Genomic DNA, 23,981 nt, shown 5'->3' on the forward strand with positions numbered 1-23,981 from the left:
TTACTTACAAAAATAATATGTTTCTGTCTCAAAATTCTGAACTGCAGTGTTTGTAGCAAGCCTAAAATACAGTCATTTTTCCCGCTTTGTCTTGAAGTGGCATTAAACTCAAAGTGATAGTATTAAAATTAGCATTTCAGGTAGCATTTAACTTTTTAATCAATGTTTACTCTGTATTTTAAACAAATACTGACACATCTATTTGTGTATTTATGTGTATGCACATTTATTTATATCTGTATACAATGTCTGCAGTTTGAGTTTCTCAAGATCTTATCAGCTTTTCCAAACTAAGACAACAAGCTAAAATAAAAGACAGTTTCATGCATCAGAAGGGACCATTTATTGTGATCATTTATTTTGACACCGTATGGCTGATCCACACTGTACAGAGGACTTCCCTGAATAAATTCCTATCGGAACAAAAATGCACCACTTACTTACAAAAAAAACAAAAAACCCCAAAAAAACCCAGAACAAAAAGCAGCCTCTTCCCTTAAATAAATCCATACTAGTCTTTAAAAAAGTCTTGGACTTAAAAAAGTGATAGACTATACATCACAACATCCAGTAAATTCTTCAAAAGTATAGATACTCCTTCTATAAATTATAAAAACAGGAAGAAAAACATGTAAATAATTATAAATTTATTTGCATAGCTCTTTTAGGATCAAAATTAGCACATTTGAAATATATGTATGTCATACATACAAATCTATGAGCACATGTATGACATAATGTAGCAACTGAAATATCCTTTTAACAAAAATTCTGCAGCTTTCTGTGATCAAGATCCCCTGAAATATTTTTAAAAGGTCAGTGAACAACAGAAAAAAAGTTGTAAGCACAAAGCACCATTATATTCGAATTGTGCATTTCTACTATATTGCTGGAGATATGAGTCACTGTAGAAAAAGCAAACTCTAATGCATTGGTAACGTAATGTTGAGTCACAATGAAAAGGAATGACGGGGAAAATCCATGTTCATAGAATCACAGAATGGTTTGGGTTGGAAGGGACCTTTATAGAATCATGTTCCTAGGGACTGTCACAAAAGAGAGAAGAATAATGCCTCTGGATTTTTAAAGCTGCATGATTATTACTGCACAATGTTTAGGAAAAATTCCTAATTGTGTGTTTGGAGGGAAGCAGAAGTGGGAAGGGGAAACACATTTGGCAGCATATTAAAGTGAAAGAACTCCTCTCTATTCTCTGGTCACTAACAGTAAGCAATTTTCACCATAGCCTCATGTTGGACTAGACAAAAGAGAAATATATTCTCATCTTTAGACTCCCCTTAAAGTTCACTGTCTTATCAGTTTACAGATGAAGTATAAAATAAAAATAAAATAAGGAGAAAAAAAAAATCTTCTAAAAATCTTCAAAAGTCAATTGCTCACAGGTGTGCTTCTATAGACCAAGGAATAGATCAGGACATAAAATGTGTTCTTTATACCAAAAGAATTGAACTCAGAACACTTCTTTGGATTGAAAGGATTTGGGCTTTTATGAAATAAAACATGAAAAACAGTTGGCAGCCATTTATTTTTAAGTCAAAGCAAAAACTATTGTAGATTCCTTGTTTCAGGTTTTTTATGTGTTCCGAACTGATCATCCAAGATGGTTTTGTGAATCCTTTGTATGGACTGAATGTGGTTTCGTTCTGCTTTTCAACTAGAATATCAACCAGATTATATCAGTCCTATGCTCATGTGCTTTGGGAATGGTTTATTGTCCTCTGTCTTCTTTGCCTAGATGCAAAAATATTTCACAAGAATCTACAGAAATGAAAAACTGCTGAAATTATGGTTCCACTCCCATGTCAATGCTTAAGGTGGACAATGAAAAGTTAAAATGGACAGAGGTATTATAAACATTTAGTAGCCCCAGGGGTCATTGAAGTCTTTCCCGTAAAGCTGAAAGTGATAGACGTCTGGGATTTAAAAGACAATGATGTTATTTACAAAGGCCCCTCCATTTTACACTCCCCCACCCCCATTTCTATTAGGACAGCTCTTAGAAAAAGCCCCATCAAACGCAAGGAGGTACAGTATCATTTCTGCCAGCACTACCTACTTAAATCATGGCTAAATTTGCACAGTGAAGTATCATGGTCACTACTGCCACAATACTGGTATAATAATAATAATAATAATATAATACTGCCACAATACTGGTACTTCACACCATAGAAAACATAGAGAATGGAGTTGCTAGTGCAAGAAAATTATGAAAAATATGTAGATTCTTATGTCCATGTAAAGCAAAAGAAACAACAGACTTTATCTTAAAGCTCAACTGGAGAATAGTAGACTCAGCAGGTTGGTTAGTACTGAAAATCCATGGATTATCATTCAAACACATCATAGAACTGTTTTTTTTTACTTCCAGAAAATATCACGCTCTCAGTGACACTTACAGAAACTGTTGTTCCTTTAAATGCCCAAAGACAAATAAAACCACAGGTAGGCAGAACAAGTAATTTCCAAAGAAGTACACTAAAACCTGTGGTCAGTGTGCCCAGAGAAGTTCAGGACAACTCATGAGTTCCATAAACAGGATACAAATTGCTGAGGCACATAAGTAGCCTAAAATGTATGACACAAAGGAAAGACAATATATTGATATCCAGAGATCAGCAATCTCAGACATAGCTGAAAAGCTATATTCAATTTTCTGCTTTGCCACTCTGCCGGAGTGAAGGTACATTTCATATGTGGCCTGTTTTTTTTCTTTCCTCATCATCTGCTGCTGGGTTACTGTGAGAAACAAAACTCTGACTAGACAGATCACTGTTCTGCCCCATGATAACTTCCCCATGACACAAAGCATCTGTTTGTGGCTAGCTCCTTGCGACCTTCAAGGAGTAACGTCTCCTCTGGCAACTCCCGGCATGAGCATAGTCTTGGCCCTGGATACGCTCATTCTGGATCAGCTAATATTTTTTTAGACTGATGGAAAATAGTTAAAATATGCCTACCAGTGGATGTACAAAAAAACATGAGGGGTATTCTGTGATTTGAGAGCAAGGGCTCAAAAGTAGTAAAAGCAATCTCAACAGTATAAAATTTTTCAGTGTACTGAGATTTTTAAATGTATTTGTTTGTTATTACAGATCAGATAACAAATGATTCCTTCTATTTGTTTTCATGTCCAATTCTGAGGGGTCATACCACAAATTTACCCAAGAGGAAACGTATGTACTTAGCCCAAGATTATACTCTGCTGTTTAGTACATGTTTTAGAGCATGAATAGAAATCAGGCTTTCTCAGGATGTCCTCAGCATGTTCTGGGAGACAAAAGTGCTGAACAGATAAAACTCAGAGTCGTACTTCCAGTTCTGCCTCTAGCCAGCTGTGTGAGTTTGAATTCAATATTTCATTTCTCTGTTCTCTCTCTCTCTCCCCTCTCCTGTTTAGAGTGTTGGTTTTACTGAGTAGAAGCTGTCTCTTACTCAAGGAGACCTTCATCCTGATTAGGTCCTCTAGGCGTTCCTGCCGTATGTACTTATAATGCATCATCAGCTTTCCTTCTCTTTATGATTATCTATTATTCATATTGTGGTAGTGTCTAGAGACCAATAAGTAAAGATTATGACAAGATACAATATATGGATAAATACAGATGGCAGGTGGATAGTTAATAATAAAGATGAGTGTATGTACATAACTTAATGGTGTCAGTAACTACTAATGTTCCTCTCTTCCAATTAGATCTAATGATTATTTTTTTCCTGAGTGCAACAAATGAATTTGTAGCAATTCCATAGTAGTTTTGCTTTCTTTAGAGTTGACACATCTCATTTTTATTTTGTAATATTTTTAATGGTTATAAAATTACTAGTGGCATGAAGAGTTTATGCACCTTTTTTTTTTTCATTGTTAAAATACCACAATTTACCAGGAGTTAATATCCAGGAAATGTGGAATACTATAGAAATAACAAATTAAAAGAAATACTACCATTAGCTGCTCTACTTAGCAATGCAATAATTTTATAGAGTTTAAACCTGAGTTTGAAATATTTGAAAATCTCAAAGATAACAAAAAATTAGTTTGGCTGAGGGGGTTGGAAAAACTTTTTTCTTTTTTTTCCCCCAAAAATGTCCTGGTTTCAGCTGGGATAGGGTCAATTTTCTTCCTAGTAGCTGGTACAGTGCTGTGCGTTGGAATTAGTGTGAGAATACTGTTGATAACACTCTGATGTTTTAGTTGTTGCTAAGTAGCGCTTATCCTAAGTCAAGGACTTTTCAGTTTCCCATGCTCTGCCAGCAAGCAGGTGTGCAAGAAGCTGGGAGGGAGCATGGCCGGGGCAGCTGACCCGAACTAGCCAAAGGGGTATTCCATACCATGGAACATCATGCTCAGTATATAAACTGGGGGGAGCTGGCCAGAGGGGCAGATCACTGCTTGGGGACTGGCTGAGCTTCGGTCAGCAGGTGGTGAGCAATTGCATTGTGCATCACCTGTCTTTCTTGGATTATACTTCACTCTTTTTGTTATCTTCCTTTTCATTACTATTTTTTTCTTTTTTTTATTTCAATTATTAAACTTTTCTTATCTCAACTTAGCAGTTTTACTTGTTTTTGATTCTCCTTCCCATCCCACTGGGGTGGGGCAGGGGAGGAGGAGTGAGTGAGCGGCTGCGTGGTGCTAGTTGCTGGCTGGGGTTAAACCATGACACAAAGCAATCTTTGTAAATGTTAATATTTTTAGTGCCTCTCACTTATCAGGCCCAGATTCTGCCATCTTCTCCTTGGTATAACCGAATATTACACATGGACAGTCCCTATAAATGCAAGGACTTTTTAGTATAAGTAAAACTGACTAATAAACACACTCTTAAATGAATAAACCTTCAGTACTGCTGATTTCTACCTCGATGTCACATACATTTTTTACTACATTCATTTATATTAATAAATATGGCAGCGCCCAAAAGACGCTCGACAGCAAGAAAAGAAGTCTTTTGACAACCATTCTTGACATCATAGAGTCACAGAATTGTTGAGGTTGTCAGGGACCTCTGGAGGTCATCTGGTCCAAAGCCCTGCTCAAGCAGGGCCACCTAGAGCAGGCTGCCCAGGACTATGTCGATACAGTTTTGAGTATCTCCAAGGATGGAGACTCCACAACCTCTCTGGCCAAACTATGCCAATGCTCTCCTGTACTGGGGAGCCCATAGCCAGACACAGTACTCCAGGTATGGCCTCAACAGTACTGAGTAGAAAGGAGAAGAATCACCTCCCTCAACCTGCTGTCAACACTCCTAATGCAGTCCACAATACCATGAGCCTTCCTTGTTGCAAGGGCACAAGTTGAGCTGGCTCCTGCTCAACTTGATGTTCACCAGATATCTGGCAGAATGGGCGTAGATGATACCCAATGCAACAACAGTAACCCGAGGCTGTTCAAGGCATTAAATTACTGGGGTTTCTACCCTGTAAATATCTTCCAAATTTGTACACAACTTAGAAGGGGGGAAAACATTCGAAATGTTTTAATAAGACACAATTTTTGCCACAGTCTTTTTGAATTAACTGTTTTAGAAATAGAAATTCAGTCAACCAGAATTCATCCCAGATCTCTCTTCCAGCTCAGACTGTCCCATTGTACTCCAGCCATATAGTCATGCAATAGTCAGCATCTAAAGTGTATTTCAGTGTATTGCAGATACATGTGAGTATTTATCATCACCTAAGTTTATAATGCAGGTAAACCCAAGGGAGTTAGCAGAGTATGTGATCCTGGAGCACGACTCTAGTATATCAAATTCAGTAGTCACTTCATTTTTTCTAGAGGTCAACTAAGAGTTTAATAGTGGAAAACAGTACTAAAATAACAAAACTTTTAAAAACACACCCCAGACTGGAGTTTATACATTATTTTAGTATTCTGAAAGACTGCTTTCTATCTTGTAACATTTTTGTTTTGCATTCTGTCATTATAAGTGCACAGACATTAATAGTTATAGAGCATGAAGCCACAAATCTGTTGTTGAAAGAGATTTTGTACAAAGCATTTCAGGAAGAAGTAACTATGGTATGACCATGACACAATTTAATTGTCATCACAAAATTAAGGTTTAATCCAAAGTTTACAAATCTTGCTTCTATCTAAGTGCTATTTAGGAGCAGCTTCTCACTGTATGGCAATATCTCAAATAGGCAGAGACACTGAAATGGATGAAGAAGAGAATAATGTCTACTCACCTATAGTTGGATCATGGTAGTCAGGGAACCGATGGCTTATGAACTGCATTGTCATTGCTGGAGGGGAGAAAGACAGAGGGAAGAAAAAAGAATGCTATTACTGTCTTTAAATGACAACAGGGAAAAGAACAAGCAGAGGATTCACTCATCCAAGTACCAGCTTAGAAAGTGAGTCAAAAGTCTATTTTATGTCTACAGCTGCAAGAATGCATTGGCATTACAGTGATAACTAAGAACTGATAAATGGGAAAAATATGAATTAAATTTCTTTGTTTGTCTTATTTTCTTTCTTTTTAAACTGTGTTTTATCAATTGCTGTATTAAAATGTTACATCATTTTAACACTTGGTAAATACTGTTAACCTGATATTGTATATAGACGAAAACTGCCATGAAGAAAACATAAAATATAATTTACAAGGCTGATTCATAAAAGTTTTCATGATGTTACAAAACGCCACTAACCGCAGTACCTGATTTGATTTCCACTGCATTTTAGGAATACCTAACTCATTAAACTTAATGCAGCAGACAAATGCTTCTGTTAACCACCTAGAGCTTGGTTTCTTCTGAACAGACTGTTTTATGGCTATTACCTGCTTTCAGAAATTTTAGGAAAGTTACATGAGTCTTCAGGAAAATTGTTTTGCATCATTTGGAACAGGTGGCACTCTGGCAGTGAAATTCCAATTTATGTAGAAAGCCAGAAGCATTCATATCCTGTTCAACCATAAGTTTCCAACATGACATCTAAAGTTCATGGACTTTGAATAACCACGGAAGTAGGCTTGGGTATTCAGTGGTCACAGTTAATACCATCAGTTATCAGAACAACATGGGAAGTTATGTTATCTTTGTTGTTTTTCCTCAGAAGTTTGAATCTCAGTTCATTTGAGAAGTAAAGGTATCTACCTAACACTGAGAGCTGTGAAGAAAAGACCTTCAAAAGTGAAATAGGCAAATTCCAATTGAACAAAGGGGAAAAAAAAAAACCAGGACCTACCAGATTTTTTTAAAATATTGCTTGATTTTTAAGCCAATTTCATTACTTTAATTTTTCATTGTTTTTTAATGCCTGCATTAAAATTCCTCTGTAGATGCTCTGTGAACATTTGTTTAAAAAAAAGTACCCTGCCTGAATGATAACTATCAGTTACAACACGTTAAATCAAACATGAGATTCTGCCTTATGTCTTGAACATCTCAGTTACTTTCAATAGCAGAGGTTATGAGCAAAAGTGACATTTTAAAAATTTTGCATATAAATACATCCATTTTTAAAACAGCATTGTTTTAGTGTAATGTTTGTCCTCCTTATATTTTCAAGAATCAGAGGCTTAAGGAGATAGTTTTACAAATGATACAGACAAGGAGTATTAAACATTTATTACCATGTTAATAAATTATTGCATCTTTAGTGTAGACAAATATAAATGTTAAGAAGCAGCACTATAAATTCATAGTAATTCAGAAAGGGTAACTGTAAAAAAAGCTCATTCAGTCTATACATATTATAGTGGAATAAATCTACGTGCAGTGACACTCCTGTCTTCTATATCATCTGTTGTCAGATGCATTACTTTTAAGTACTGTGTATGTTTGGACACTTTCATTTTCAGGGCATCTGGTTTTTTAATCACGACAGATTTTTAGGCACCTCCATCTGATAATTGTTAGTGTTTTATGAAGAATAAATTGACACCTAATGTGATCTACCTAGTTTGCTCTGAGAAGCAGAGGCAGCTAGCAGAGATGCTGCTCATATGGTTTATGCCTACACATTTTGAGCTTTCTGAGGGCCTGTACCACAAATGAATTCAATTTGTTTCACTACCTGCTGCTTTTTCTTGCCAAGCTTTTTTTTTTTTTTTAAAGCAAACTACTCTGTATCTGACCTCATTCTGTTTCCTTTTGGAGCTATGCCTGCGTCACAAAATCTGTTGTTACAACTGAAAAGGAAAGTCTCAGAGGACACCCAAAACTCATGATAAACATTTTTCCTCTCTCCTGAGACAGCCCCAAATCAATACATCATTTATATCCTCATCAAATCCACAGGATCTAAGAGGACTGAAATGATTTGGAAGCATCATATTGACTTTCCACTGTAACGTGCAAAATGTTAGCCACTCGGACGTGTAAAATTTATATCTCCCAGACCACTCTGTGTGTGTGAATATGCATCATCAAAGCTTTCACAGGAACCTAGGCTGCACACAGTGCTTTAGAGGCAGATCAGAATAGAACCTTATGTCTTGTAATGTCAAGTGCAACCATACTGACTTGTATACGCCTGATCCTAGTCTCAGTCCAGAGCTCTGCATGAGCTGATTTGGTTATATACAAAATGAATCTGGAGAGGTACAGAATTTGAGAAAGTTGTTCAGAGAAGCACTGTACATAATGAAATGAAAACACCTTACAGTCAGCTGGCTAGGGAAATGGTGAATAAAAGCTTCCTTTTACATGCATTTTGTCCCACAACTGCTTCCGTGACAGCCCTTTGTCAAGGGCTCTTCCTAATCCCCAGGGTAAGGAACCTCTTTGGCCTCTTTAGTGCTTGTCACCTCTTGCATAGAGGATTAGCACCCTCTCCCAGAAACAGGTTACATGGTTTTGTTTCCCCAGACAGAATGAATTGAGGTACGCTGATCTTTTTAATCACTGAATTACAATGTAAAATAAGGAAACCGGGGTATAAGAGGTGGGAATTGCAGCCCATCTTCCTCTGTGTGTTCTTTAAAATAAGAATTTGCATTTTCTGTTAAACCTTACTGAGCATTAATGCAGCAAGCATTTTCAGAGCAGGCATAACAGGCCGCTTCCTCTAAAGGAAAGGAACAACTAGCTTTCGGCTTTGAACAACAAACCCCTTACTCCATGAGGATGGAGGACAAGGAAGTCTCAAAACATCAGGTCTGATGTACAACAACAGTTGTGTCCAGATTTACCAGATATTCCATAGTCTTAGCTGCTGGACATGCAGAAATTAGTTCTGAATGATGGTCAGCAGTTGGTGGAATGCTTCCCAGAGCAAAAGGCGGCTCAATCACCACTGGCATGAAACCACACAACCCAGCTGGAGCCTCAGGAATTAGACCTGCTTATATTCTGCTCTGTCTCGCCTCCCCAGCAGGACAGCTGCCTCAGCTGGAATATACTGGCCTCTTCACTGATACTAACATCAGCTCCAAAGTCATTGTCCAGAGCGAATTAATTCTGAAAACTAACACAAAAATGGTATGAGTATTCCATGTTGCTTTATGAAAATATTCTCCTTGGTCTCTCCTTTTTTCCTTTGTCCATTATCCTTTTTTTCCATATAAATTAACACTCACACCAAACAAATCCAAACCATTATCAGATACTGTTGTGACCATTTTCCTTTGGAAATCCAAATAATACTGCTCCAAATTTTTACAGATCTATAAATTAGGGACCTTTAACTCTAATTTATGCCACACACAAAGCACTGTATCAAAATGTGGCTTTAAAGCAGGATATTAAAACAGAATAAATGGATAAGACCGATATTTGAATAAATACATATACATGTAAAAGCAGAGTCACTTAAAAAATGGTAAAAAAACCCCAACAAAACCTTTTAATCCATAGCAGATATTGTGAAACATTTTGAATTGGAAGTTGCCTGAAAATTTTTAATGAATATTTTATAACACTGTGAAGATCATTCTATTTAAATGGGACATGTACATCACATGGCAACTTCGATAAGTAAAAGGATCATTGTTTCAGATGAATGGTATCTTCTTTATATCCATCTGTGGCTAAGCAAGTGCAGATTGCCTTAGCTGAATAAATATAAGCCTGATATGCATGAGTAACTATGTAACTTTAAAGTTCGTTTGTGTTTTTAAAATAAAAAAGGGGTTCAGATCCTGCATTTAATTTTTAGTTCTTTGCAATTATCCTTATCCAATGTTCATTAAGTATCTAGAAAAGTACACATGATACCTATGCTGGCACTGAAATATATATGTTTTCTACGAATAATAAACTGTCCTGTCTGCTACTTTCAATATAATTCCTACTCCCTTCCTAATAATATTTTATTTACCTCCTAGTAGGAAATGCCATGCTTAGAAAAGGCTGAGGTTATATTATTTATTCTAAAGCATCCTTTTGATCAGTGCAGCAATATTAAATTTCATGTAAAGAAGGTATCAACTTTTTACAATATATGTGTTTGTGTGGGCCCACAGGCCGATAAAAAAAATGCTTCAATACTCATGCAGTTGTGAGAGCAGACAGAGTAGAATCCCACTGTCCTTCTAATTTGTTCTAAATTTGATTTATACCAACAACTTTGAAAGTAGTTCTATACCTATTTTTCAAGGCTGGAGAGTACGTTGCGAGCTTACACAATATTCTTTATGGTAATAGTATCCCTGATGTGAATATCTCATCCTGAGGTTCCTATGCCTCTTTATTCACCCAAGAACTTCCACGTATTCATACTCTCCTGGGTGCTGTGTATAATCGGATATTAATCCGTTTCCAAAAGAATCTTTACCTTCATCACAAAATCCTACACTTTAAAAAGTCTAACAAAATGACCACAGTAGTTGCAACTCAAAGTTCTGTAATCCCATAAGGTTGATTCACTTTAGTTTAGATCCACTATTCCACTGGATCTTTAACTCATGCTTTTATAAACATTGAGGTTTCAGAGATGCAAGCATAGAAGACAGACTTAAAAATAATATAATATGGTAAACTCAGTGGACTTATAGATTAGTTCATGAAGTTCATGAGAAAAGAAGAAAGCATATAGGTATTATTAGCATAGAGAAGGTGGCAAAGAAGGTACAGAGTCTAAAATCAGAACAGTAGATCATATTAGCAAAGCATGCACCATAGGAAGAGACTATGTCACAGAAAAGAAAAAGTGATGAATATGCTAAAAGTTTAAGAGACATCCTTGCCTCTATTATTCTGTAAAATTAAGTAACTTCCTAAAAACATGTCCAGGGCATGTTGAACATACTTGATTTTATTCTTTTGATAAGCTGTTTGTATATAACTAAATATGTAAAAATGTTACAATATCAAAGTTAGACTATTTCAGCAACTAGACAAGCATTTTATTACTACTATTCTATCTCTGAAATACTGGATATTTTGAACAGTTCTTGTCTTTCTGATGGTTTCAAACCCACAAGACCCTAGGTATCATCTTCTAAAATGTATGATCTTTTCAAATGTTCATGCCTTTTGAACAGTCATGGAACGTTGACTTCTGTTTCATTGGCTTGGAAAAACGACAAACATCCTTATAACTAACTCTTTTGGAGCTCATTCCTGAATTTTTAGATTGACTTGTCAAGTAAAAAGTCATTTGCAATCATTCTTCTGCCCATTGAATCTTATCCAATAGACTTTGTAATAACAATGTGCAAACATATACATGATGAACAGCAAGAGGTGAAGACAGTAGTTTTTTCCAAAATCTTATCCACTCTCTGAATTGCATTAACACTCACAACTTTGAATGGTTGGAGACACCAATAATGCTAGAATATATGGCGGGGGGGGGGGGGGGGGGGGGGGGGCAGAAAAAGTTAGAAAAACTCTAAATACAGTCTGAGGAAGATTTCATGTATGTTCAGTTTCTGCAAGTTTAATAAATCAAGGTAAAAGACAACCAAGAAAAAGAAAACCTATTAAAGCTAAAGGGAAATTTTGCTGTGAAACAAATGGGAGACACTAGCTATGGACAAATTTAGGCTACAGATTAGAAAATATTTCTAGCCACCAGATGAGGGATTTTCTGGAACAGAATTCAAACTTGTATGGAAGACGCAAGAAACCTCTTTATGTATGGAAGACGCAAGAAACATCTTTGATTTTAACGTGCTTCCGAAGTGAAAGAATTGCCTTGAATCAGTGACACAGAAGGTTCTTTTGGAGAATTTCCCCCTGTATTCTCAATTTCAGGTGGGGAAAACATTAATTTAATGTATGATATTTTAATATAGATAGCATCTATAATCAGGTCTTCAACTAATATCAGTGATGGAAATGAACGTTTGCTTTCCTAAAATACTACGTGCTTTTGATCTCAAACATTTTATAAAGAGCCTCTTGCTTTCCAGGGAGAAGTCTCCATATGGAAAACATTGCTTTGTAATAACCAGGGATAACTTAAATGACCCTATGTTTATGACATACTTGTGGTGGTGGAGGGGGGGAGAAATCTGAGAGACCTTCATGTACAATTCATGCAGTCAAAGCCAGACTATCTGCAGCCTTTGCTGTTTTGAACAAAATGTGTTGGACTTCAGAGTTACTGCACTGTTATCTTTTTTCCTACCCCTTACTAAGAAATCTTAGGAAATAGCAGACATCTCTATCAGACAACAGCTTCCCAGGTCACAAAGGACTACGTGATTTGAGTATACAGTGCATTTCCTCTGTTTTATTTGTATGTGTTTTATCTATGCATGCTGCATTTAGATCACAGTATGTTTCAGAATAAATAAGTGACAGAGTAGTCACCTGAACCAAAACAAAAGGAGTCAGAATGATGAAATAATATTGTTACATTCAAGTGCTTCACATCAGTGTGAAACAAAATTGCCGAACAACAGCTAATATGTCAAAGGTGAGAGAGGTTGTTTGATGTCAGCAGAGAGAAGATCATCCAAACCAGCAGTCTTCCACGATGACATGTAGCTAACTTGATTAGATGGAGACCAAAACCCTTACCTGGAAGAGTATGTGAATGACCTGCCTCACACTGAAATCAATGGGATTATCCATTTTACTATTGTTGAGGTATGTGTTGTGTTAGATCTGAGCACTGAACATCCATAGTGGCTGAAGGTTATGTCTACCAGAAGGTATCCACGAGTGTCTTGTGGAGCATCTATTTTAGTCAAAAAGATGAATGAGAAGAGTGATGTCTAATGCAGGGTATTACAGGGCTTTAAGAAATTTTAAGAGCACAGGGAAGGTAAATAGAGAATGATTATTTATTCTCTCACCATACAAGGCAATATTATCCAGCAATAAAATATTTTTGCACATTGAGTATAGTCAACTGCATGATTGTCCCGTGACATGGTAAATGGCAAAGTGTATTGCTGGATTAAAAAAGTGTTTTTTTTAAAAACTGGTTCTGATAAACTCAAAGATCTCACCCCATGATAAGACACTCATATTCATAGTGCTGGAGGATGTGAAGATTTTCAAGGAGAAGTTTTAATACATTTTATTTTGTTCATATATTCTTCCCAAAACAACCACAACAGGCTAGATTCACTGATAGGATACCAGCCTAAAGGCCCTTTGTTCTGACCCAGTACAGCCATTTTTACATTGTTATACCCTGTAAAAAACAGGGTAAGAGCTCTACCACATCATTTCAGGGAAGAATGCTTCAAAGTCTGTGAGCTGTAATTATTAATTTTTTAGGTATTACGATGTATTATTTATTGAGCGTTGGCTGTGAAATGAAGGCAAGCTAAATTTTATTTCTCTGTGTTAAATTCATTCTGGTGCACTAGAAAAATATAGGTTTACTGTACAACAATCTACTGCATATGCTAGGCTGCTGATACAGCATTGCTTTTTACACTGGTTTTTGCTAAAGTGATAGGTGTTTTGTTCACCTATCGAAGCTGAAGTCCACAGCAAAGAGTAGTAAGCATCAGAAGGGCAGAGTCTTAAAAGCCAAAAGTCTTTGAAATTAAACCTGTCTTATTAGAATGCAAATCAACCACACAAAACCCCAGAACATGTAAATTCTAAACAGAGAAAACGCAAATTACTAGGACAGCCAGAAGAGAAACAGGGAACTCCTCCTTGTCCGTTGAGTTGTTACAGATGGATCCTTCTGTTAACTTGCCTTGACTTGGTCTTGGTTAAAGGCTGAGTTGCAGAAAGCACTGCACAGACTTCTGTCGTCCCCTGGAAAATTATTTCCATCACCTCCAAAGCCTGTCCATCTGCTATTTGCTCCTGTCAGTTCTGACTCTCACTGTCTTGCATCCCATTTCCTCTCTGGGAATCCACACTTTCTTGCCAGGAAGGTCATGGTCTTTCTCTCTCTCCAGAGGGTCCCAGCTAGATCCCTCATTTCCTTGTTAAAAAAATGTCACACACAAAACTATCAGGGAAACAAGTTAAAGTAAGTCTCAAGAGAAAACCAAAACCAAACCAAACCAAAAATTAACATTTATAGTGATTGAAATAGGAGAGCTAGTTTTGTTGTTCGGACTGCAGAACAAGAGAAAGGTTTGTTCATATAGTTTTGTACCCTCTATCATTGCAAAGTAAGAGCGGACTATAATCAAAATATGTTGAAGTGAAGTTGGTGGTGACAGAGCAAGGCAGAAAACAGCTTTCTTTGGAGAATATTCACAGTTTTATAATTTCTCCTCTTGCATCAGAAGGAAACAAAGGACTTGATGCACAAACCTATACGTTGTGGCAATATGTGCCCCCAAGGTAAAAGCAAAGAATTAGGAAGCAGATGAGGAGAATCACTCCCTCAGAAAGAAAAGACAGAAGAAAATCTTTATATTGCTTTGGGACCCACCTTGAATGAATAAACAAAAATCACTAATCTCAGAGTATCTCTCAAGTCGCTCTTTCTCACAAGCATTAGATGTAAAGACATGAGTTCTCACTATTTCTCTCCAAAGTGTGATCAGTAGAACAAAGACATATACTAGGTATCGGTTACAGCTTTCCGGCAGGGACTGAAGGACAAAAAGAGAAACTGCGCAAAAATTCATCCTGGACTTGAGAAACTTTCAGGAAACCTTCAGCAAAAGTGCTCCCACTGCAGAAAAGTTCCATGTCTTCTGAATCAGCACATTCTAGTGAAAAATGGTTGTACTAAAAACTTCTGACTAACATTAATATCTACATCCAGACTCAGTACCTGGTGCAATATAGGAAGGCAGAATGCACCGCATTGTAAAATTCATGTTAAAAATTCTGTTCAGTGTTTAAGGAAACAGGGAAGCAGACGAGAGTTGTATTTATTCCCCATATAAGAGACATCATCATAATGTGATACAAATTAATGATAATGACAAGGTAGATTGCTACCACTTATGCACCATTTCCTCCGTAGTATGTCCCTGACCACGACCAGAAAGGTCTCCCACAAAACTACTGAACATTCCCTACTCTGCTTAGCTTATGCGACTTGACAAGATGCATTAATAAACAGAAATTACTTCTGGTAAATGCTGCTATTAGCGCATTTTCCCACTGTGTTTCTTCCATCAAGTTAAAATCGGTGAGAAAACTTAATGTGTCTTCTACTGTACTTCAGCTAGAAAATCCAACGGTAACTTAAGCCTTCCATTAGTGAGCAATCCAAACTGTAATGACATAAAAAGGTTTTAAACCAGACTCCAGTATAATGTGATTTTTAAAACGGAATACATTAAATGAAGCTAGAAATACTCAATTTTCACATATTATTTCAGAGAACAATAGAGCCGATCTTGAACCATTACAAATAGACATGTTTCAATTAAAGTCAATGGATAAATCTCCTAATTTTACAAAGGAAGTACAGCAAACAAGAGAAAAATATAGGGTAGTTCTTTATACAAGTGGGCCCTGGCTTGCAGCTACTAGTCTCAAGTATGATTAGCTCACTGTGAAAAAGACTTTCACGAAAGGATAAAGCCATTTCATTCCATGGAAAGAAACCTCTCAGTAACCACATTTATTTCTCTCCCTTTTTTTAACTGCTGACATGTTTCCATGTAATGATAACACGAGATGCTCTGACTTGGTTTACTGCTGTTTCAGGTAGTGGCAAATTGACACTGTTTGCAGGTTTCCGAACATAAACCAGTGGTTAGCTCCTGCGATACCTTCCATGTGAAATTATACCCCATACATCAAGCAGTGATGAATTGGCAGTGACAGCAGCTGTATTTTCTTGCGGCTGGGAGAATAGCTGCTGTTCTGTAATGTGGTACCAACTTTTCTGTACTTCAAACCTGTGGTCTGGAAAACTGATGACACATCAAAGAGGAAGATACGACTCTTCCATTTAACCCCTCACAGAAGTCTTATTCAGGGTTAAAACACAGCCTAGCTTTTATTTATTTTTTCCTTACCAATGCTAGGGTTTCTCAATGTATCAGTTACAGTGAAGTAGAGGATAACATTCAGATTTGCAGATATTGTTGGCACCCAATTCCCTTTAACTTAACAGGGTTTAGGTGCTTATCTGTCCTTGCTTATCTGAACAATAACCTTCTGTGTCTTTCTCAAAAATTCAGATCTCTTTTTAAAGGTGTGGATGATTAAAATGATGAACTTATTTCCTGCTGCTGAATGAACTTTCATTGAAATGAAAATACTCCATGGAGAGAAAATTGATTTGGATGAAATTCAGGAGAGGAAACTAAACCAAATAATGGTAAATTTACTGCTTTGGATTGATGGTATCAAAATTATTCAAAGTACAGAACTGATTTATTAATTTTACTGTTAAATATTTTATAGGATATTACCTATATTTATACTTCTACTATAAATTATAAGATTTATAGATAATTTTTCATCACTTTCATGATCTTTTTCAAAATTTCTATTTACTAGGGTAGCTTAATACGCTGGCTTTCTCTTTCAATGTAAAATGTAAACAAAATCTAAAATATTGTATTTTGCTCAGAAATTCTCTGATCCATTCTTTTAACAGCCGACATAGTTTTTCCAGTAATAACAATGGTGTTCAAATCATATTTAAAGGAAATAGACTAAGAAAGAAGGAAGCATTTCTGAAGAGAGAACAGGACATTGCTAAAACCCCAATAAAAATTTGAATTCATCAAAGACATTTAATAATTCCCAGAATGCTGTCCTCAACAATTTATCTCCTACTCATATATTTAAATTTATATTTATCTTAGTGGAGTTATTTATCTCGGTGGAACTAAATACCACATAATTTGCATTATATGAGTTGAAGAGTGTTCTTCGCTACCGACATGCCTTTGAACTAAACTTATTTTCCTTGTCAGATCTCAGAGATGTTTCCCTCTCAGCTAATTAGGCAACTCTTCACAATGAAGTCAAATCTGACACATTATCACTTATACCAACATGAGTTCTTAATGTCTTTTCTACTGTATTAGAAGAATTTCCGCAAGATTAGGAAAGGGTGAGGCTCTTCAGTTGATGAGGCTCTTCCTCTGCTTATACACATGCACACACACAAATCAAAAAGCCTGATAATCGTGAACTGTTACCCAAAAAGCAAATCAAACAGTTGAGAAAGCCTGGAATTGAGGATAACAAGGTCTTCTGGATGGGAAAGAAGTAGTTGTGTTTTGCTACCAGCACCACTTACGCTGGGAAAATGAAAATCACAGAGGTAACAATGTTGAAAAGAAATTGTTGAAATGAGACTCAAGTTCTGGGGCAATCCTCTTCCATTGTGAATCAACTCCTAGATTTACCACTCTTATTCAATACTCTTACAGTATTAAAATACGCATTTCAGCTGCAATATCGTAAATGCACGCAAGAGAAAAGCTATTGGTTCGCACTGGCAGACTCTAAAGGGCTGCAGGTTTTGTGTGCTGACTAGGTGGCTCCCAGCCACCAGTGCTGCCTTTCTAAGCCCTCTGTGAGACACCAGACTCTTCTGGTGACTTGCTGATGTATGTGTTTCACAGAGGATGCTTGATATTGCTTTCATGGTTTAGGGCCATCTGAGAGACCCTAAACATTCAGCTGTTAAGGATCTGACCTCTGCAAATTTTAGACACCCTGGAACAGACATTCTACAGTTCTAAACATTGGCTTTAGCTTTTTAAGGACACGGAAAGGAATACAGTAACTAAACACCGAGAGGCTTCAGATGCTCGAGTTGATTGGGAAGAAGAGAGCTTCTAGATCTAGAAAACAACATGTAATTTGGAGACAAAACAATGGGAAATAATGAGCTATCTCAGAGGACAATACTGGCCCTAGGCTGCCTGTTACTTTTATTTTACAAAGACTTAATAATGGCTGAAAAACTACTGAAGAAGGCTTATGTGATTGTGTGAATCTGGGGAGAGGTGTTTCTAGCTGTTGGCTCTGTTATCGGCTCTCTACCCTTTGATCATCACTAACATCTTTTTTTGCCTCAGTTTCCACACCTGCAAAAAAACCAAGGCAACTGCAACATGGACAGAGAGCTCCGAGATTTACAGGATTGCTGCATAAGATCTGGCTGTGAATGCATTCCTTAACTGTTCGTCTAAAATCAAGTTAGTAAAACCATGGAATTTTTAAGAACAGACTTAACCAGTCTCTTTATCATGAAGTTATCTGGATGAAAGGAGGCAGGAGGCATGAGATCAAACACCTTACACAACAAATATGATTTACTAATACAGTGGAGATGAAGAGACTACAAAGTACAAGGATGATAAAGTAAAATAGCTACATAGCCCCCCATCCTCTTCCCCTTCTCACAGTACAAACCCAACTGGAAGCTTACATCTGCCAAAAGTGCATTCATATTGCTTGACACATGTACATGCTACATTATGATGATATATTGACAGCGGGCACAGTTGCCAGACATGTTTGGGGGTGAAAGGTAGCACTTCAGGCACTAAAAGAGGTGATTTATTATAGCATTAGCGTGACACTGAAAAGGTCAGAAAGCTGCAAAACACATACGAAAGTTCTAGAGGGCTGATGGTATTTTCACAGAGAAAATCTACATTAGCCTATTCAGGTTTGTGCCCTCAGTTTGAATAAGAAATGTTAAAGCTATCAATACTAGCAACATGCAAAGAGTTTACAATGTTTTTTTCCTACAGCTGGAAGGGGATGGCTCTTGACCTAGAATGAGCTTCAGAATACTTAGGCCCCTAGAATAGGCTGAGTCTCAGTCTTTCATCCTTTTGGGGTAAACTTACTTTCATGTATTTCATAATACACTTTCTGCCCTTGATGCACTTGTCATTTATTCTGGTGTGAACCTAGCTGTCTCAGGGGTTTATGGTGCTATGTATCACCTTAGCTTGATGCGTGACAGAAGCTGTATTTGGTGACCCTAGACCTTTCCATGCAAAACCAGCAGCAGGCAAAACAAAACAAACCAAAACAAAACAACCCCCCCAACTCACCCCTGCCTCCCAAACAAGTAAACAAACACCACAGAATGGACTTAAAGGAGTCTCAAAAACTTACCTTATATTAGAGGCAAAATTCTTCCTAGGATTTCTGAAGCTTAATTGGGAACACAATATATTGGGATGGGACTGATGAGTAAAAACAGTTCTTTGAACTGTGAAAAAAATCCTTAAAACCAAAATGATCTTCTTATTCATAAAAGGCCATAAAAGACATGGATATATTTAGCCATTTCTGGATTTTCCTAATTACTCTAGCAAGTTGTTCCATAACCAGATCTCTTTGACAAAAATAATTTTGCCCCAGGATTAGGAGCTGTACTTCATCTGCTCCATCACAGAACTGGGATTTATGTTTTCCCAGTCCCTGCAGTAATTATAACACTGAAATTTTGTCTTGGTGATGCAGTGGCATCATAACTCAGTTCCCTGAGGATAAGGACTTGGGAGCTGACTGGGAAACAGTAGAGGAACTTTTTCAAGACCCTGATAAACGTGTGACTACCTAAAACCCAAGGCAACACACAGCTTTAGGTTATAACAACTGGAAATGTTTCCTCATGTACGCTAAAAAGCATTTGGGAGGACTTTTAGGGGCTCAGAGAAGAAGATGGTATTGAAGTACTCTATATCCCAACAGTGTGATGACATTGTGCTATGCTGATTCAGAAATGAGTCAGCTCAGTTACCAGAAAAGAGGAGAATCAGGTCTTTTTTGAAGGTACTTGCAGTCATATAGATGTGACAGAATGACTCATCTGTCATCAGTGTTTTAGTCAGCAAAGTCTTTGGCTCAATGGCAAGTATTTATAACTGGAAAATAAAAGGAGGCAATCAAAATGAAGTAAGCAAAAAAAGGTCTGGATGTTAAGGCTGTTCTATAACATCCAACTATGAGGTCGTTACATCCATAACCCTAAACACCATTTTAATGCTAGTATCTGTCCAAGTCCAACCCACTGTACAATGTGCTTTATGCATTTCTGTCCCTGATTCAAAGGATATAAGTTTGCTGCAGCACTCACCTAAGCACAGTGATAAATCTCTGTCCATTTTCTTGTGAAAATAATTTTTTCATATGCAGTATTTCCTTCAGTACAGGTTTTACTTCAGTTTTAGATGGCATGATGATAGGGATTGGGACCTTTTCCTTTGAGAGATCCTTCCATAAAGCTTTTGAAGGACATGAACCAAGATCCACAGAAATCAATGGGAGCTTTTCCATTGATATTATAGGTGTTCCATTAAATTTTTACTTCCACAATGCTCTTTCCACAATGTTCTTGAGTAGGAGTAATTAAATATCTTTCAAAAGAAATTATAATGGGTGAAATTGTGACTCCTCTGAAATGAGTGGCAAACCTTTCTTTGAAATTATTGGGGTTGGAATTTCTCTGATATCAATGTACGACTGCGGTTATTTGCCTTTACATTGTATAAGTGAATACGTTCACTACCTGTAATTTTGCTTTGGTGCAAATATATTTTCACACCTCAAAATTCTGATTATTTTCTAAATGCCAAAAAATAGAAGAAATACCTACAAAGCACAACCTTCTTTTTGTAGTTTTTAGTAAAAAAAATGAATCGACCAATGATCTTCATTATTATTTTTAACTGAGAAATGTCTTTTCTTGCAAAGAAAGAGAATTTCATGAACACTCAGTTCTAGAACACAGCTATCTCTAGGAAGCTGGGTTATTGAAAGGTTCCAAAATTTGGATGAACTGTGGAAAGACAGTGCAAAGCCTAAATGTAATGACATCTTTTGTTATAGGTTTTAACATTGTTTTTGAACATTGCCATCCACCTACGTCTCAAATATGTTCATAAAAGCTTCTCTGTGGGTTCAGTCCAAAGGTCTGTCTACTGCAGCACCTTATCTCCAGCAGTAGGTAGGCAGGAGAGTATAAGAAACTCAGCCGGTATAAAGTGATCTTTCCCAGTACATACTTTTCTACTGCCAATATTCAGTGGTTTGGGCACTTCCTTAACTAGCGATAATATCTGGCCCAAAGTGTTGCACACAAATTTCACATCTGAGCTATAGAGTTGCATCTGGAAGTTTCTTTGGCCCAACTGTCTATCCTCGATGAGGATAGTTCTAAATTAGGCTATGACAGACACATTCAGCTAAGACAAAAAAGAGTTACAATTATACAGGATCTTCAAATCTGTGCATAGGTGAAACCCAAGCAAATATCGAGTACATATGTCATGTTAAAATTATTTGCTGGCAACTGCAAATTGACTGATTTCACTTAATGACCAAACCAGAGCAAGAGCTGTTAATGGCATTGAGGAGGCCTTGGTTCTCAGCTTGTTTTTTTTTACTCAAGAGATCACACTTGTCTCAGAAGTTTTCTAACAATAAGGGAATAACTTTTTTATATAAATAAAGGCAAATATTTGCTGGGGGGGGTGAAGGGGCGAGGGAAATAAAAGATACCTACAAAATTACTTCACCTACCAGTTTCTCATCAGAGTGGCCTAATCTGTTAGATGTTTCATCAGGTAAAAGCTGAGGAGGCTACTGGTCTTATGAGTGACTCTAGGTTTATCACGTCCACTCTGTAGGCTGTATTTTTCTCAAGTGTAAAACGGACACAGTAATACTGTTCTTCTTTACAACCTGAGTTTTGTGTTGTACTATAGAAAGAGCTATATGAAAACTAAATTTTACCAAAAAAAGCCATATTGTATTTTTTATTTCACACAGCTGGTCTGCATTTGTGTTTATGGAAATTATGACGGATGAAATCGTGACTGCACTAAGGCCAGTGGGCATGCATGTGAATTTATCTTATTTTCTATGTATGTCCTGGTTTCAGCTAGGACAGAGTTAATTTTCTTCCTAGTAGCTGGTATAGTGCTGTGTTTTGGATTTAGTAGGAAAATAATGTTGATAACACACTGATGTTTTTAGTTGTTGCTAAGTAGTGTTTATACTAAGTCAAGGATTTTTCAGCTTCTCATGCCCAGCCAGCAAGAAGGCTGGAGGGGCACAAGAAGCTGGGAGGGGACACAGCCAGGACAGCTGACCCAAACTGGCCAAAGGGCTATTCCATACCATATGACATCATGCCCAGTATATAAACCGGGGGAGCTGGCTGGGAGGGGCGGATCGCGGCTCGGGAGCTAACTGGGCATCGGTCAACGAGTGGTGAGCAATTGCATTGTGCACCACTTGCTTTGTATAGTTTAATTCTTTTAGTATTGCTATTGTCATATTATTATTATCATTATTGTTTTTAATTCCTTTCTGTCCTATTAAACTGCCTTTATCTCAACTCACGAGGTTTTTTTTCCTGATTCTCTCCCCCATCCCAGGGGTGGGGGGGCAGTGAGCGAGCGGCTGCGTGGTGCTTAGCTGCTGGCTGGGGTTAAAGCACGACAATGTGATAGTCTTCCCTTTTCAGAAGCATTTGGTAACAGGTTTCTCCTTACTCTGATACAACATTTGAACAATAAGAAGTTCATTTAAGATCTTAATACTTTTAAAGTTGACAAAGATGTCTGGAAAACAGACAGAAAAATTCAAGAAAGCAGAAATAATGCAAAAATAGGACATAGTAGAAGTGAATTAAACAGAATTCTAGTTATCATCTGTATATGTATATCAAAATGTATATATTTCATAATGCATGTTCATTGCTACCTCTAATCATATATGCTTTTGAAGTCAAAACTGGAGCATTTGCTTTACTTTAAAGGCAATGAGGTTATTTGTATGTTTAAGGATAAAATTATGCTCATGTGAATTGTCAAAATTGGGCATAATCTGCTAATTTGCAAAATTCAGCAATCCTCAGTGAGTTCTGTTGTTATCATTTTGAATTAGCAAAAATGCACACTGAAAACCAAATCAAATCAAACCAAACCAGAAACTATTCTTGATAGAGTAAGATATTTAGAGAAACTGTTATAAAAACTGTATACTTAGAAACTAAATAGTAAAATCTATTTAACATACTTCTGTATTTTTAAATATTTATATATTCAATATATTTCTATTTAGAGAAACTAAATTTTTAAAGAAACTAAATATTGAAATATACTACCAGCCTTGTATATCATCTTGATAAATGGTTAATATGGTGGCACACCTAAAACTGCCAGGTTTTTTACTTATTTTCTTGCAGCTGGAACAAACTGGATAAAATATATCATGAAACAAAACAGAACTTGGTAAAATCCCCAATCAAGATGAGAATTTACATCTCAGGAAAACCGCTATATGATGGTGTCTGAATTGGTGCATGGAGGCCAGCGGTCCTTCAGGGCATTAGTTGAAGAACTAAATCCAGTATGGTATAAGGAAAAGACAAATGTACCTCCCCATATATAGGGTTCCTTTTCACCCATGTCAAAAAGAAACGCTTGCACAGCCGCATGGAGGATAGTTTTGCCTTCTTGGCAGTTTGAGCACTCTGAACAAAACAATTTTTTTTTTGTTACCGTAACAGGGGTCAGACAAACAGAAGTTCTGACTAACCAAAGAGAGATAAATAACGCAGGGAGTGGGATGAGGAGGAAAGCTTTATTATTAGTTTAAAGACTTCTGGAGCAGAGTTTATAGGGAAGGCAAGTAACAAGTAGCAAACAACATGAAATGTTTATGCATGTCCATGGAAC

At 36.9% G+C, this 23,981-nt stretch overlaps 1 protein-coding gene across 1 annotated transcript in view; it reads right to left on the reverse strand.

The window, feature by feature from the left end:
• The window catches only part of RIT2 (Ras like without CAAX 2), a 180,784-nt gene that overhangs the window by 121,755 nt on the left and 35,048 nt on the right, over positions 1-23,981 (reverse strand). Inside the window, exon 2 of the mRNA XM_050913344.1 lies at positions 6,214-6,270. Within this exon, the coding sequence (XP_050769301.1) occupies positions 6,214-6,270 (57 nt within the window). The remainder of the gene's footprint in view (positions 1-6,213; positions 6,271-23,981) is intronic.

Source organism: Gymnogyps californianus, chromosome Z, assembly GCF_018139145.2.
Source record: "Gymnogyps californianus isolate 813 chromosome Z, ASM1813914v2, whole genome shotgun sequence".
Lineage (NCBI taxonomy): Eukaryota > Metazoa > Chordata > Aves > Accipitriformes > Cathartidae > Gymnogyps > Gymnogyps californianus.